At 42.0% G+C, this 18,142-nt stretch overlaps 1 protein-coding gene across 1 annotated transcript; it reads left to right on the top strand.

Annotated features, from left to right (window-relative positions):
* Positions 1 to 9,816: 9,816 nt before the first annotated feature.
* LOC148563463 (uncharacterized) lies at positions 9,817 to 10,299 on the top strand. Its single transcript, XM_088487731.1, has one exon. It carries the CDS (start codon positions 9,820 to 9,822, stop codon positions 10,297 to 10,299), a length of 480 nt encoding a protein of 159 aa, XP_088343857.1. The 5' UTR covers positions 9,817 to 9,819.
* The last annotated feature ends 7,843 nt before the right edge of the window (positions 10,300 to 18,142 follow it).

The following is an 18,142-nucleotide window of genomic DNA, read 5'->3' as shown; positions in this document are numbered from 1 at the left end:
TCTCCGAAGCCTTAACTGAATCTCTATCATTGCTTTCAAATTAATCTGGTATTTCGTTTCCTTTACTTTTTGTTTATGCTTTTAAACAAACAACCATATTTTCTGATCGCCTGACTAAGATCTACAGGATAGCCATTGCTTGCTCAATCCGACAATCTCCGTGAGATTCGACCCTCACTCACTTGAGATATTAATTGGATGACCCGGTGCACTTGCCGATTCATCTGTGCGAAACTTGCGGAGTTCAATTTTGCACACCAACAACCAATGGGTTGCTCTAGGGAATACTACTCTCACAGCTTCCCTCATTGCTTCATCACCATTGGTTACAACCACAGATGGCATCTTTTGGCACATTACCTCCAACAGGCTCTTCAACAGCCAAGTATATGACCCTATCGTCTCATCCAACACTAGCCCAAAGCCAAAGATCTTGGTCTGCTTGTGATTGTTTGATCATGAGAATATAACCAGTGGTCTGTTGTACTTATTTTTTTTGTAAGTCGAGTCAAAAGCCAGAACATCTCCAAAATATTGGTAGTCCAACCTACTTCCCCCGTCGGCCCAAAACATATTTGCAAGCATTCTGTCCTTGGTCAAATTATACTGTGCCATCAGCATAGAATCAGCCTTTGCCTTTCCTTCTAAATAGGCTATCGTAGATTCAACATCTCCGTCAACAATTTGCTCACACCTTTGCTTGTCAATATAATTGTACGCGTCCTTTAGAAATCCTACCAATAAATACCCACCTGCCAATCCTGCCATATATCGCATTGTTTTTGCCGTCGATATCCCGCACTCACGCAATCCATCTATTTGCGCTTTCGCACCTTCAGTCAATGACCTATACTTTGGGATTAGGTGCACCATTACATAGGGAGTCAGTTCATGGTTGTGGTTGTTGTTGATCTTCCTTACTTGCCATATGGAAGCATTCTTATCTAGGTGAACGGAAAACTTCGCCTTACAATTTGTTCTCGTCTCAGGTTTATGTACCCACCTCCTATCCAATCTATTATAGTGCTTGGGATATCTCAAACCCTCCTTATTACAAAACAAAAACTCCTCCTCCTAACATTTCCATCGTCATCCTTTCTTGAGTCTCCTTTTCAAACACTAAAACCATGATACCTACTAAAGTTTTTGTAGAACTCATATGCATCATCATCAGTTCTAAAGGTCTTTTGCATAATATCTTCAATAGTTAAACCCTCAACATCTCCAAAATCCGAACACATTTGACCCTCTGTTTCGCTTCCAATAGTATCATTTAAAGTGTCCTCCGCCACCGCCTCATCGCAGCGCCCATTTTCTTCAAATTTTTTCCCTTACCACCATTGTTATGCACTGCATCCATCTACATTTCAGAAAATCAGAATCTTCATAATCTAGCTAATGGAAAAACCGTAAATATCCTTCTTATTACACCCGCATTATTCCCCCAATCAAAGTTTAACACAAACGTATTCCACTACAGCAAATAGATTGTAAGAACCGCAATTAATCGAACCGGTTAATTAAGTGGTTATATTGCCCAAATTTGATTCTGAAAAGTTAGAGTGAGAATTTGAGGTTTTAAACATCATTTTAGGACTCAGTGGGTCTTTCTGAGTCAGAAAATGTATTTTCTGCGAAAAACCGTAAAAAATTGCGAACCGGCAGTTGAACCGGTTGAACCGGTTCAAGTCTGCCCGGTGCTGCGCGAGAAAAAGTGGAAACAGTCAAAAACCTTAGAAAAACAATAGAAATGGAAAACCGGACGTTAATTTTAAAGGTTTGGCCCGAAGTTGGACCAAACGGGCTAAAAACGCTAACGGGTTGAACCGGGCCCAAGTTGGGCCCAAGTCCAACATATATAAAGGTTCATTTAATGAACCCTAACCTCATAAACACACACACACTTCAGAAATTGAAAGAGGAAGAGAAGGAGAGGTGGAACCCTAATCACCTCAATCTTCTCAAGCTCATATCTTGAGTTCTAAAGCTCCGATTTGCGTGTCGTCAGCGGCTACGCGTTCCTTGCGAAGAGCTCTACAAAATTCATCCAAGAAACTCTAGAAGTAAGCTCGAAATCTCCCCAGTTCTTCCCTCCAAAATTTCGGGTACCTAGGGTTTTTGATGAAGTGAGTTTTTGTGATTCTTGGTGTTTAGGTTCACTCTAATCCTTGCTTGGCTTTGGGTTTTTCCATATAAATCTGTTGGGAGAGGTAAGAGCCTTTGATCTCTTGTGAACCTTTGATTTATGTTGAGCCCTAGGTTAATTTTGTGGTGATTTATATGTATATAGCTTGATTATTGTGAGTTTGGAGCTTGTTGGTGCTTGTTGGAGCTATATTGGTGGTTGGATTTTGGTTGAAAACTCATTTGGTTCATATTGGGAATCGGCCAAGGTATGGTTTTGGTTTCCTCTATGTAGTATATAATATTCATGGACACTTAGGCTAGTGACCCATAAGATAGGATTGAATTTGAATGGTTGATGAGTTGTTGGATGTTGTTGTATGATGATGTTTGATGAAATGATGAATTTTGAGTTGATAATGATGCTTGATAGTAACATGATGAGGAGGTTGAGTAGTGGATTATGTTGATAAATGTGATTTTGGAGTTGGATGATTGATAATGTAGTTGAAATTTGTTAATGAAGCTTGATATATGAGACATATTGATATGAATGTTGTGGATGAGGAAAAGTGAAGAAAAAATGTGGTGATTTTGGTGTGGTATGACATAGAGGGTTGATTTTGATGAAAGGTGGAGTTTGGGAATGGGTTGGTTTGGTATTGGTTGTGTTTTGCAACGCAATTGTGAAAATGGTGAATTTGGGTGAAAGATGAATTTTGGTGAACTTTGTTTGATCATAACTCTTGCCTCGGTTTTCAAAATTTGTTGAGATTTGTTTAGAATTAAAGATCTTTGAAAACCCTTTAAATCGGTATAAAGTTTGTAAAATTTGGAATTTTGTAGAAAAAATTATGATAATTCAAAAATTGGTTTTGAAAACTGGAAATTCTGCAAAGTTACAGAATTCTGAGTTTTCTGGTATGTGCGCACGCACAGCCTTGTGTGCAAGCACACTCTGCGGAAATTGTGACCTGTGCGCACGCACATTAATAGGAAAATTGCAACCTGTGCGTACGCACAGACCTGTGCGCACGCACACGTTGGGGAGGCCCGTCTGTTGGGGCGCTGGCACAGGTTGTGCGAGTGAACAGATCCTTTTATGTTTTGATACCTGTGCGTACGCACACCCCTGTGCGTACGCACACTTCAAAAAAAATTTCCTGGGTGTGCGCACGCACACCCCTGTGCGGACGCACACGTCCTGTTTCTCAAATGTTGCTTTGTTTTCAACTAATTTACCTTCCCGATGAGGTTGTAAGCTTCTATAACACCTTTTTAAGACTCTTGGGCATATTTTTTTGGGTGTTCAACCATGGAAAATGGTTTAAGGATTTTAGACACTATTATTTGGAAAAAGTTAGCAAACAGAGAACTAGGTTTCTGTTGTACTGGGAAAGGTTTGATGATGTGTGATGAATGGTTAATGGATGAGATGCGAAACCAAGGAACTGAAATGTGCATGAACAGTGGTTGAAAGGAGTCGAGGACTCTGAATGAAGTAATGGATCCATCTTGTACTAAAAATGTTTTGAAAACCACTGTACCACTTTTTCATTGAGATTATGAGACGCTATGCGCCCGGCAGGGGCTGAGGTTGGATCCCGCCTGTCGAGGTAGTGGCGGCGGCGTAAGGGCGGTGGTTCATCCCGCTTGCGCTTAGATGTGAGGTCGGAGGCAATAGATCCCGCTCGCATCCCTTCGGATCATCAGAGCGTGCAGGCGCAAAATATTGGACAATGATCCGGGCACTATATCTCGGGGGTTCCCACACCATGAATCCGAAGGGCAACATCTCCATGCAGATATGTCGGGTTAGCAGTTGAACCGACAATGTGATATCACAGCCAGTAGGGCAGGCATTCATCATATGCATTTTCTACCTGTTTGTATACTTTACCGACTTGATATTGTTTCTCCCTATCTATTAAACATGTCTAATTGCTACTTGTATTAATTTCTGTATATGCCTCTACTTGTGTTTTACTTGTATTGTATATACTTGTGCTTTGCTGGAGCTGAGGAGGTTCGGAAGGTGGTGGCGATGGGGTTGCATAGTGGATCGGTTGGTGAGGGCTGTGGGACAGCGGTATTTGATTAGAGTAGAAAATTCCCTAAGATAGATTACCCTGTTATGGAGTTACGGTTTAAGGTGTATTAAGGAATTATATATTATGCTTATTTGTTTTAGAATGCTTTAAGCTTGAATCTTGTGATGGATAAGGAGTCTAGGATTGCCTATGGCATCCCAGGGTCTTATATCCTATATCACTGGGAACTGTTACCATACTGAGAACCTCTGGTTCTCATACCATATTTCTGTTGTGTTTTTCAGATGCAGGTCGCAACCCACCTCGGTGAGTTGCCTGATTGGTGACAGGAGCGGAGGATCTGGATATCTTTTGGAGTCCTTTTGGTTTATTATATATATATATGTCTCTCACTTTTGTATTTTGCTTTGGCCTAGAGGCTTGTCTTGAGAGAACAAAAGTTGTATAAGCTATTTTTACTGTCTGGTTTCATACATAGTCTGTATATGGCTAGCCGGCTTAAACTTCGCGAGTCGTGGCTAGCGTCTTATGATATTATACTATTATACTATGATGTTTCGTTATTCTATACTTGTTTTCTTATGCTTTAAGTCAGTAATTTTGTTAGCACGTTTTGCGCTTTTGAAATCCATATTTTGAGCTACATTCTTCATCAGGCTTCTAGATATTACTAAATTCCTTCTATATAATATACGTAAAAGCTTAGAATTGTCGTAACCTTTGATTCACCTTTGCTTTACGATGCGAGGTAAGGCTTAGGCTAATTAGGGTGTTACATATATCACATAGCCAAATTTCTACAAAGCCAAGAGCACATGCAAGGTAATCACAAAACACAACAACAATAGCTCGCAAGTTCAATAACACGTTAAAAAATTAACAACCATATTACCCCTAATGCAGACCCCAATTTCCATAAACAACATCAATACCACATTCCCTCGTGTGCATCAACAATAACCACATCAATTAATTTAATAACAATTTGCAAAAAAAAAAGTTCTAATTACAGCAAATAGTCAGTTTATTGGTAATCAGAACAAGAGGACAGTACCATCACCAGTAACTAGAACAATAACCAAAATAGTCAATGAGCAATAATTTCAATTTTAGAAGCTCCGGCTTCATTAATATGTTCCAGAACAAGAAGACAATACCATCACTCATAATCGGAACAAAAAATTTCAACAGTAATATGAATTTTAGACGCTCAACTTTAATTATTTATTTTCTAGAAAATTAATTATTTTCCAGAACAAAAAGGCAATTCCATCACTAGTAATCAGCACAGCAATCAAAGGAATAATCAGAACAGTAATTTTAATTTCAAAACCTCAACTTTAGTTAACTTTTTTTCAGAACAAAAGCTCAATACCATCACTTGTAACCAGAACAATAACCAAAATAATAATCAGAACAGTAATATAAATTTCAGAACCCCAACCTTAATTTTTTTTCCAGAACAATAGGACAATACCATCACTGGTAACCAGAACAATAACCAAAACAATAATCAGAACATTAATTTCATCTTCACAAGCTCAACCTTAATTAATTCTTTTCCTGAACAAGGGGAAAATACCATCAATTGTAACCAAAACAGTAATCAAAACAACAACCGTAACAATTATCAAAATAGTAATTCGGAGTTTCGAAAATCAACATTAATTTTTTTCTAAACAAAAACGAAAATATTGGTTTACTTGAGCTTCAGAATAGGGGAAGAAGCAGTTGAGCAGGGTGGTGCCAGCTGGCAGGGTTAACCTCCACGGCGGGGACTGACTGATAATGCAGAGAAGAAGAAGAACACGGACACCAGCGCCAGAAAAAAAACAGATGCGCGCGCCGTAGCCAGATATTTGAGGGAGACCCACAGACGACGGGAAGCTGGCGACGATTACTGCCAAGCAGGCGACGAACGACGGGGAGCTGGCGACGCACACGACAGAGGGACGACGGCGGAGCATGACCTGGAGACCCTGGCGTTGGGGGAATGGAAGGGCCTTCGAGCACGATGAAACACGAGGATTGGCAACCGACCACGACGAAACAGGCGACAACGGTCACATCAACGGCGGCGCGCTGAGGCTAGGGTTGTGTTTTGGGGAGAAATAACACTGAGACTGGGGAATCAGGAACGGGGCTGGGGGAGGGTTTCAGGTGACTAAGGACGAGAAGTTGGGTCTTCTTTTTCTAAACAAAATGCAAAAAGGACCTTTGAACCAGAAAGCATAGTTATAAAAACCAAACCAGACCGGCTGGTTCGACCAGAAAACTGGTGAATTGGACTCTAATTTGGTTCAGTTTACTCTTTGGATCGTTTAAGGAAGAAAATCGGTGTGAACCGGTAAGAACCGGATCAAACCAGTCAAAACCGACGAGAACCGGTTTAAACCGGTCTAACCGAACCTGTCTGCTTGAAAAAAATTTTAAAATGTCTCCACCAAGTCTCGAACCAAGAACCTCTGAGCAAAAACAACCTCCACTTGCCACTCAGCCATTAAAACTGGTGAATTGGACCCTAATCCGGTTCGGTTTACTCCTTGGACTGTTTAAGAAAGAAAACTGGTGTGGACCAGTAAGAACTGAATCAAACCGGTCAAAACTGAAGAGAACCGGTGCAAACTGCTCTAACCAAACCGGTCTGCTTGAAAAATTTTTTAAAATATCTCCACCAAGTCTCGAACCTTTGAGCAAAAACAACCTCCACTTGCCACTCAACCATTACACTTCTTATTAATATATGTGACAAATATTAATTATATAGTATAAATAAATATCTAATTTAATTTACTTTTTGTTTTTCTATTTTTTAAATTAATTATGTTTTAATTATATACCATTATTAATATAAATATAAATTTTATTGAAAATATATTAATTTATTTGATCTATTTCAATGCTAATATTGTGATTAAGGTTATTTGTTTTGATATTAGTGTTAAAATCTACTGATATTATAGTTAGATGATAGGCTTTGTGAATTAATTATTTTTTTATTGTGTCAAATTAAGATACTGTTGTAGTATTACTGATAAATTTTATGGTTTTTTTATATTAGTTATTGTTAGAAGTTGAGACTTGATTCTTCATAAAATGTTAGTGAAGATATGTGTTACGATGGGTAACCGGAGATTAATGGGCTGGACTCGTTAGGTTGGCCCGATCGTCTGAAAAGGGAAGCCTTTGCAGTGGATCACGCTTCTAGGCCTCCATCCGACTTGTGAGTATGAATGAGCGGGGGGTGGTACCTGCAAAAACACTCCGATGCCAAAGTCAGCAAAGGCGTAAGCAGATTTAGAGAATATTGGGACTTAGCGATACCTGAGAGGGGTGTCAGTGTATTTATAGTGGTGAGCCAATAACCACCGTTGAAGTAGTTCAACCTTTTAAGGTGGATAACCGTCCCTTTATCTTAGGGAAGTTGAGATATGGCTCCTGGAAGTGGGTTGAGAGATTTTAGGGGCAGTTACTCATTTGAATGAGTGCCTATCTGCCAGCTAATCTTCGTTCCTGACTTCTTTAGAGCAAGTCGTGTCAAGAACCGACTTCTATAGGGGAAGGTCGGTATAGGATGAGGCTCAATCCTTTGTGTTGGGCCTTTCGTTTGGACCTAGGCCTTAGCGTTGGGCCAGGGTATGAACAGTGCCCCTACTCGAGCCCAATTTCTTTTAAGAGTTGGGGTCGAGTATTTAACTCAGGACCGTAACCGACCTGATAAGGAACCGACGTGATGATTCAAAACCGACGTGTTTTAAAAATTCTCAACAGTCGCGTCTAATCAAACGTCGCGTCCGTTAGGGATTTATGTATTCATACACGGGGATCAGTTACATTGGAAACGGTGCCTCTCTTTAAATGACGGCTTCCGTTTTTACCATTATGCCCCCAATGTTTTTATAAATACTTTCCCTCTCTTTCTTTGCTTCGTTTCTGAAAATTTTCACACTTTCTCTCCTCTGTTCGAAAGAAGCTTTGTTCGAAGGGACTTCCTCTTTCTCTGCTCCTTCCCTTTTTCAAGCAAAGGTTATTTTTTCTCTACTCTCTTTTTACGAAGTGATTTTATTTGCATGTTCTCATTTTAGAGAGGAGGGTTGGCTCGTAGGCTCTTAGTGACTCTTGTTTGATTCCAGGCCCTTAGAGACCCTGTTTTTTATCCTTTTTTCTTTTTTCTTTGTAGGTTTCGCTATACCTTTCTAGGAAAAAATGTCTTCTATAGAAACCCTTGCTCAATAGGTGGATGTCACTGTTCTGGGGGAGGAACCCTTTGTAGATACTGACTTTATCACCAACCTCCGCACTCATCATAGAATTTGTACTTCTAATGAGGATGAGCCGAAGTACGAGTTGATTGTCCCGAGTCCAGAAGATCGGGTTTGCTTTGCGAGGGCTGCTGAGGCAGCCCCTCATTTTTTCTATATGTATGAAAGCATGATTACCCGTTTTGGTATTTTTCTTCCTTTTTCTGATTTTGAAATAGCCATTTTACGTCACTGCCGTGTTGCTCCTACCCAACTTCACCCTAATTCTTGGGGTTTTCTGAAAATTTACCAATTTATCAGCCATGCTTTGGACTTTCCGACTTCCCTGAGGATTTTCTTTCTCCTCTTCCACATGACTAAGCCCTTCAATGGGCAAAATAACAAACAACAGTGGGTGTCTTTTTGGGCTATACAAGGTCGGAGAGTCTTCACCCTTTTCGATGAATCCTTCCATGACTTCAAAAATTACTTTTTCAAAGTTCAAGCTGTAGAGGATCACCACCCCTTTTTCCTGGATGAGGATTCTTCCCCTCGCTTCCCTTTGTACTGGCTAGAGGCCTCCCCTTGTGAAAAATACGGTTTGGATGACTTGGATGAAGTGGAGGCGGCCATTGTGGGATTCCTCCGAGAAGTATGGGGGAGAGCCCCCTACCTGGATACAAAAAATTTTCTCCAGGGGTCTCCGACCTTTGTCCAGGCACAACTAGGTAGCTTTCTGTTTGTTTATCATATTTTCTGACTTGTTTCTTCCGACTTGTTTTACTGATTTTAGCTACCCAATTGTTTTTTACAGAGATGGCAAAGAAGAATTCCAAGGAGTCTTACCAGAGAGTTCAGGAGGCCAAGGCGAGGTCCCGAGCCAGAGTTGGCGGTGCCAAGGTAACTGGTTCTTCCCTTCCATCCCCTCCCCCCTCTTCTCGCAATTTGGGGACCCCTACCCAACCCATTGTCATTTCTTCCTCAGCTTCTTCTCTGCCGTCCCCTCCTCCCCGATCTTCCCTGAACCAAAAAAGAAGAAGCGCAAGACTTTGGAGTCTAGCTCTTCTTTTGAAGGTGAGGTTAAGGCGGATACGCCTCAGTTCGTTCGGAGGCATATCTATCCTCATACCCGTATAGGTATGGATGATGCTTTTGTTTGAAACCACCTTACTATTCTGGCTCAGGAGAGTATCAGGGCGGCAGGGGTGTGCATAAAGTTCCTTGATATTTTTGAGAAGACTCCTCTTAGCTCTCTGGGTTCATCCTCGAGGGTTGAAGAGCTGGAGGGGAGGCTTCTCTTATATCAAGGGCAGGAGAAGGCGCTGAGGGAGGAGGTCGCCAAGTTGAAGGAAGGGAGGAATGGTCTCCAGGAGAGGGAGAGGAAGCTGCAGGCCCAGTGTTCCATGGCGGAGGGCCTGAGGGAGAAGGCGCAGGAGAGTTACTCGAGTCTGTTTGAGGATCTTGTGGAGGTGAAGAAGGATTTGATGAGAGTCCGGGAGGCCTATACAGAGTTGGAGGACTCCATTGCTGACGGGGCTGAAGAAGCATGGAGGATTTTTAAGGAACAGGTCGGAGTCCTTGCTCCCGACCTGGATCTCTCTCCCTTGGATCCGAACAAGATCGTGGTCGACAGGGCTATAGTTTCTCCTCCCTCTCCCCAATATGTCACTGAATCTGATCTAAAGACTCGGGAGCAGAGGATAACGGAGTCCCCTCCCCGACCAAAGGATGCTCCGAGTTCTTCGAAGGCTCCGGGAACTTCCACTCCTTCTCCTATGGATATTTCTCTCCCTGGTCCTGATGGCGCTCTGACTACTCTTCCTGACTCTGGTGGTGCTCCGACTACTCTTCCTGGCTCTGGTGATGACGTCCTTCCTAACTGAAAAAAATTGATTGTGGCTATATGGGGGCCCGGCCTGTGGGTCCCCTCTTTTTTAAACTATTTATTTTCTTGAATTGTAGTGGTATTCTGTTGACATTTCCTCGGCCTTTTATGGCCGTTAACAAAAAATACTCTTTTTGGATAAGGGTTTAAGTTAACAAAAAATACCATTTTTTGGATAAGGGTTTAAGTTACCTTTCTTTGTCTTGTTGTGCGCATGCTTGTCTGTTTAGGTTTTGAAAAAGAACCCTTTTGATCTTTCCTTTTGAAAAAACCTTTTCATTGGCTGGCTGTCCTTTTTTCGAAGTTTTTTCTTGAAATTTCTTAAGGACAAGGGACAGCCTTTGCCTTGGTGCTTTCAATAGGTTTTCTGATCTCCTTTTGGTATTCCTTATACTCAATTTTTTGGTTTATTGAGTTCTTATGACTTAGGTTATTTTTGCAATGCATTTCTCTGTTTCTCGGTTTTTCCGACTTGTAAGTCAGATAATTTCTGAGTTTACCATGATCGACTTTTATAACCTCTTTACACCAACTTGTACCTCGTCGTTTTATCCTGACGACCATCTAGGTCGGTTCATGGGATTTTCACGCTTTGTCGAGCTTAAGTCGGCGCGTTTCGTAGAAAGAAAGAAAGCGAGAAGGAATTTATAAGAGATATTGTAAAAGATCTTTTTTTATTTGTGAAGGTACTTTACTGCTACTAAGGGTTTTTTACTGTAATGCCTCGTTAAAAACCCCCTTCAGAAAAAACCCTTTTATTTTGGGAAAAAATCATGAAGTTGGGAAAAGAGTACATCAGGGAGTAGAGTTCGCTTTTAACTATAGTACCTTTTCATATTACAAGTATGCCACGACCTTGGTAACTCGGTGCTGTTTAAGTCGGTCACCTTATAATAACCTTTTCCTAAGACCTCACTAATTTTGTATGGTGCTTTCCAATTAGCAGCGAGTTTTCCTTCCCCAGATTTGTTGACTCTAATGTCGTTTCTGATTAAGATCAAGTCGTCTGGGGTGAAACTTCTTTGAATGACTTTTTTGTTGTATCTGGTAGTCATCCTCTGCTTCAATGCCACTTCTCTTATCTGGGCTTGTTCTCGAACTTCAGGGAGCAGTTCAAGCTCCTCCTTGTGCCCCTGTATGTTTCTAACCTCGTCATGGAAGATCACCCTTGGACTTTGCTTGTCAATTTCTACTGGTATCATGGCTTCTACACCATAGACAAGTCGGAAGGGTGTTTCCCCTGTGGCAGATTGAGGCGTCGTTCGGTAAGCCCATAACACTTGTGGGAGCTCCTCAGCCCAGGCTCCTTTTGCATCTTATAGCCTTTTCTTTAGTCCTGCCAGTATGACTTTGTTGGCTGATTCAGCTTGTCCATTTGCTTGTGGATGTTCCACCGAGGTGAATTGGTGTTTGATCTTCATACTGGCTACCAGGCTTCTAAAGGTAGAGTCGGTGAATTGGGTCCTTGTTTCGAGAGTTACCTGAAACTGGAGGTCGATCTCGGATGAGATCTTCTATACTGGTCGGAGATGGCGTGTCCGGCTAGCTGGTGGCGGCCAGAGCTGTTGTGTCCGACTTGTTGGACTTGCTGCACTGCTGATCCTTGGTCAGCAGAGGGTGGGGGGTACCTGCAAGAGACTCCGATGCTTAAGTTAGCATGGGTATTAAACAGGTTTTTTGTAGAATCAGAGTATGAGTTATACCTGGGTGCTCCAGTGTATTTATAGTGGTTGTAGAGTGACCTTTCTAGATAAGATAAGTTGGTTATCTTATCTTATCTTATCTTCTGGTGAGGCCAGCTTATCTTCAATGGAACCGCCTTTATCTTTATAGGCTTGGATTGCCTTTGGATTTGGGTCGTGTTCCTCTATTTGGGCTCTTTATTGGGCTCTCCTGTTGATTTGGCCGACCTCTTTGAGAAGAGGTCGGTCGCTTTGTCGCCAATCATCCCAGGTCGGGTAGCTCAACCCAGGGTATGAACAGTTCCCCTGCTTGAGCTCGGTCTTTTTGTTGAGGTCGAGTCTTTGACTTCGGTCCTTCTCTGACGAAGCCGAACTCAAGCATTTTGTCGATTTCTTCCTTTTGTAGAATCTTTTGAATATAGAACGTTTTCCTCTAAAAGCGCGCGCTTTTATATCAGCGCTTTGTTCTTGGGAACGTGAGAGGGTTTAATACCTTCATTAATTGGTATTAATTGCCCCGTTTTCTTTTGGCTTTTTATTTTGAATTTCTCAATCAAAAACGGTTTCTCTTCTTCGCTCTTCTTTGTAACTTCTCCCTTTACTCTCTCATTTTCTGTTTCTTGCCTGGAGTTCGTAGTTCCTTCCCACAACGTCTGTTTTGCTACTGCTTTCCGTGGAAGAGGGGTGATTTCCATATTTCTCCTTCCATCTTCGCAGTTTTCCACTTCGAGGGGTGGCTTTGTTACTTCTACTCTTCAGCTTTCTTTCGAGGTTTTCTTCTATTCTCCAGGTTTGATTTTTCTTCCTCTGTTTCTTTATATGTCTGTTTTTAGAAAGTTTGATTTTGCTCAGAGAAAATTTGGATCTTTCAGCTTTTACTGTGCCTGATTGTTGCGTGTTCTGGAATTTCTTCGTTTTTGGTGCGAATCTTTTTGCTTTTCTTGTTGCTTGAATCTTTTTTAGGGCTTTTGCATGTTGTCGCCGTTTCTGCTTGCACCTTCGATGATGGTTTTGCTTGATTCTGAAAAAGATTGCGTCTTTGATGATTTTCTGCTTGGCATTTTTTGATGTTTAACTATTTTTTTTTTTGTTGATAGACTGTAGAAAGGAAGTGACTTAGATGACTTTGTTTTTTTACTTCCTTTGTTTCATTTGAAACCTTATTTTCTTGTTTGATGAGTGCCGGGACGTAAGCTGTAGAAATTTCCTGAAACCTTGCTTTGTTACTACCTCTAAAGGATGCCCCAGGACTTTGGTTTGAGTCTTGGGGTTTTCCTTTTCTGTTTGTTCGCCTGTATCATATTGGTCGAGTTGTTTTGCCCCTCGTCCGAGATGTTTTTGGTAATCCTGTCTTCTTTTCTTATTGTAGGATTAGTTGGTCTCATATCTTCTCGTAATAACGTTGTAGAGATGCCTTCCCAGATTTCCGAGGGCATAGCCGATTGGGTGGACTCAATGGTTCTTATGTGTGTCTCTTTGGTTGATTCCGAGTTTTATGCGCAGCTTAGGCAGTTTCATAGGGTCTGTAGTAATGCTGGTGATGAGAAGAATTATGAACTTGTCCCTCATCTTCTGAAGAGAGAGTTTGTTTCTCTACTCGGGTTGTTAGAGATCGCCCTTTTTTCTATGCTTATGACTTCTTCTTTGGTCAGCTGGGTATCACCCTTCCTTTCACTGAATTTGAGACCAACCTGTTATGGTCCTGTAATGTTGCTCCCTCTCAACTTCAAACTGAGCTGGGTATTTTGCGTTCCTGATTTTCCCTTTATTATCTGTTTATATTGCTCGTAAATGCATTTCCGACTTGCAGCTTAATTTCTTACTGTTGTGTTTTATTTGCAGAGGCAATGAAGAATAATGAATCTATAAAGGCTTTTAAAAGAGCACAGAAGGCGACTGCTGCTAAAAATATCTCGGCCAAGGCGGCCGGGGAGGGATCTTCCCAAGTGCGTGTGAAGTCGTCCATGCCGAGTTCTCCTGGGGCGAGGAAGGTGATCCCCACTCCCCGAGTTCGTCTGGCTGACCCTCACCCAACTTCTGCCGCTCCTTCTGGCGCTCCTCCCAATAAGAAACAAAAAACAGCTGAGCCTTTCAACCTTGATGCTCCCGATTTTAATGCAATTGAATTTGTGGATCAGCAAATCGGTCCCTATGGTGCCCTTTCCATGGACGATGTGTCCATCCTTCATCATTTGGAATTTATGACCCGAAACAGCGTTAAGATGGCGTATATGGGGGGTGCTCTGTACCGAACTGCTCAGAATCTTCCTCTCCATGCCACTAAGGAATTTATGGAAGAGGCTAAACAGGAGTTCGACCAGATGAAAGGCCTGAAGGAAGAGCTTGAGGTAAAGGTAGCCAAGTTGGAGAAGGATCTGGAGAATGAGAAGGCGAGTTCCCTCTCTCTGGCGGCTTCGGTGAGGCTAGCCGAGGATACGGCTATGAGACATAAGGACAGTTATGTGACATCTTATCGGGAGGTTGTGCGCCTGAGGGAGGAGTTGGAGAATGCCCGAGCTGATTACTCCGAGCTTCAAGGTCATCTTGTTGGCAGCGTAACTGTGCTTACGAGAACCTGAAGGAACAAGTTCGGGTTATTGCTCCTGAGGCCGACCTTACCCTCTTCAGCCTGGATAACGTTGTCAGGGATGGCAAGATTGTCCCTGATGATGAGGATGATGATGTTGAACCTCCCCCTGTGTCCTCTGTCAAATTGTCGACTTCTTCAACTCCTCCGGTTGTAGCCGATCCAGATTGCCAAATTCTGAACCGGGAGGATGGAACTGTGGATGCTGTGCCCATTCAGACTCGCCCTCCTTCTCCTTGTCCTGATGCTGCCAAGAAGGCTCCTGATGTTTGCTGATCTCTCTCTGGATATTTATGCAGCTGGCCCGGCTTGTGGACTTTTAAACTTTGTTTTGTTAATTGCTGACATTTTCTAGTTTCTTGCCTAGCAACTTTTTCTTTGAAAAACAAAAGTAGCTAGCTAGCCTTTTGAGGTAAATTTTGGTGGCCTCTGAAGCTTTATAACTTGGTATCTCTTCTGTTCTCTGAGAGTGTTGAAACCTTGCGGCTCGACCTCTTTGGATTGCTTTGTACTTTATTGTTTATAGCTTTGATCCTTTGAGGTTGTGGGTCCAACTTGCTTTTTCGGTTTTCTTGCTCTTGCTTGTATTTTTAGCATTTCATAACCGATTTTTTTACGTTGGTCCTCTTTCCAGTTATTTCTGTAATCCTCTTTCTTGGACCTTTGTCAGGTCTCTTTTAGGGATTACTTTTATAACTTGGTTTTTGTAGGAGACCGACTTCGTTAGGTCGATCTCTTCTAAGTTATTTTTTGTAATCCTCTTTTTTGGACCTTTGTCAGGTCTCTTTCAGGGATTACTTCTATAACTTTTTGTTGTAGGAGACCGACTTCGTTAGGTCGATCTCTTCTAAGTTATTTTTGTAATCCTCTTTCTTGGACCTTTGTCAGGTCTCTTTCAGGGATTACTTCTATAACTTTTTGTTGTAGGAGACCGACTTCGTTAGGTCGATCTCTTCTAAGTTATTTTTGTAATCCTCTTTCTTGGACCTTTGTCAGGTCTCTTTCAGGGATTACTTCTATAACTTTTTGTTGTAGGAGACTGACTTCATTAGGTCGATCTCTTCTAAGTTATTTTTGTAATCCTCTTTCTTGGACCTTTGTCAGGTCTCTTTCAGGGATTACTTTTATAACTTTTTCATTTTGGGCTGACTTTGTCATGTCGGGCCCTTCTAATTAAAGTAATCCTCTTTAATAGGGTTGGCCAGACCTCTTTTCAGGGTTTACTTATAACTTGGTTTGACTTGGTCTGACTTCTTAACGTCGGCCAGTCTTTAAGTTATTATTTAACAATCCATAAGACCTCGTCAGGTTCTTTTTCGGATTGCTTTCGATAACTTCTTACATTATTCTGTGTTCATCTTTGCCGATTTGTAGGAAGTGGTTGTTATCTTTAGATCGTCTTTTAGGTGAATTGCGTTTTCACCTTTATCGGACGATTATCTTTATCGTGATCGTGCAGTGAAATTGTTTTTCACTTTCTGCCAATCTGTTGCTTTATAATTGGACGATGAATGCTTCAGATTAATGCGTCTTGAAATCTTGTAGAATATCTAAAATATATTTTATTCAAAGGAAAGTGCAAATATATACATGTGGGAATTTTTCATCCCTTTAAGTCGGATAGTGTCTGAGTCTCAACTTGGTGCCTCGTTAAAAAACCCTTTCAGGAAAAAGAGTGCATCCAATAATGAGATCTTTTACTTTTTCTAACTATAGTACCTTCTTAGGTTGCAGGCGTGCCATGATCTGGGAAGCTCTCGTCCATCGAGTTCGGACAGTCTGTAGTAGCCCTTCCCAAGTACTTCTACCACTCGGTAGGGTCCTTTCCAGTTAGCTGCCAGCTTTCCTTCTCCTGGTCGAGTTGTTCCAATATCATTTCGGATTAGGATGAGATCATTCTCCACGAAACTTCTCAGAACTACCCTTTGATTATATCTGGAAGCCATTCAACGCTTTAGTGCTTCTTCCCTAATCCGAGCTCTTTCTTGGATTTCAAGTAGTAGGTCGAGCTCTTCCCTCTGAAGTTGGGAGTTTGCTCCCTCATTGTAATGAACCACTCTAGGCGATCATTCCTCAATCTCCACTGGGATCATTGCTTCTATTCCATATGCTAGCCGGAAGGGGGATTCCTTAGTGGTGGAATGTGGCGTCGTTCGATACGCCCATAGGACTTGTGGGAGCTCTTCTGCCCAAGCTCCTTTTGCATCTTGTAATCTCCGTTTTAACCCAGCCAATATAACTTTGTTGGCGGCTTTGGCCTGTCCATTAGCTTGTGGGTGTTCAACGGAGGTGTACTGGTGCTTTATATTTAAGTCGGCTACTAGTTTTCTGAAGCCTGCATCTGTGAATTGAGTGCCATTGTCTGTGGTTATTGAATATGGAATCTCAAACCTTGTGACAATGTTTCTATATAAGAATTTCCGGCTTCTATGGGCGGTGGCGTTGGCTAGGGGCTCTGCCTCGATCCACTTTGTGAAATAGTCTACCCCTACTATGAGAAATTTAACTTGTCCTGACCCCTGAGAGAAGGGGCCGAGAAGATCGAGTCCCCATTTTGCAAATGGCCAAGGCGAAGTCACGCTGATGAGCTCTTCTGGCGGGGCGATGTAAAAGTTGGCATGTTTCTGACATGGTGGACATTTCTTTACAAATTCTGTAGCTTCTTTCTGTAGAGTTGGCCAATAAAATCCCGTCCGGAGTACTTTTTTGGCGAGAGCTCGTGCTCTGAGATGATTACCACAAATGCCGCCGTGTACTTCTTCTAGCACTTCCCTTGTGTTGCAGGTCGGCACGCATTTTAGTAATGGTATTGAGATCCCTCTTTTGTACAGGATGTTGTTTATGATGGTGTAGTACTGTGTCTCCCTTTTTAACCTCTTTGCCTCCTTTTCTTCTGTAGGGAGTGTTCCTGCTTTGAGGTAGTTGATTATGGGGGTCATCCAACCTTGGTCCTGACTTGTTATGGCTAGGACTTTTTCCTCTTCCGAGATTGATGGGTTCTGTAGCATTTCTTGGATGAGACTTCTATTGTTGCCCCCTGGTTTGGTGCTGGCTAGTTTTGAGAGTGCGTCAGCTCGGGCATTTTATTCGCGGGGTATGTGGCAGATCTTATATTCCCCGAGTTGTCTGAGCTGTCCCTTGATTTTATCCAAATACTTTTTCATGGTGGGATCTTTGGCTTGATAGCTCCCTGTTATCTGTGAGGTGACTACTTGTGAGTCGCTGTAAATGTTGAGTTTTTGATCTCCAACCTCTTTAGCCAGCTTCAAACCAGCTAATAACGCTTCATATTCCGCCTGGTTGTTTGAGGCCGGGAACCCGAACTTGAGGGAGAGCTCAACATGGGTTCCTTGGTTGCTTTCTATTATCACACCTACACCGCTTCCAGTTTTATTTGAAGAACCGTCCACATAGAGATTCCATTCTGTGGGGGTTTCCAGGGCATCTGTGAATTCTGCGATAAAGTCGGCCAGATACTGTGATTTGATGGCCGTCCGAGCTTCATATTGGAGGTCGAACTCTGATAACTCAACTGCCCATTGTAAAATTCTGCCTGCTAAATCTGTTTTCTG

The sequence above is a fragment of the Arachis ipaensis genome, chromosome B5 (genome assembly GCF_059453495.1).
Source record: "Arachis ipaensis isolate K30076 ecotype BB chromosome B5, ASM5945349v1, whole genome shotgun sequence".
Lineage (NCBI taxonomy): Eukaryota > Viridiplantae > Streptophyta > Magnoliopsida > Fabales > Fabaceae > Arachis > Arachis ipaensis.
Note: the sequence above shows the minus strand (reverse complement) of the source record. Positions and strands in the feature narration are given on the sequence as shown.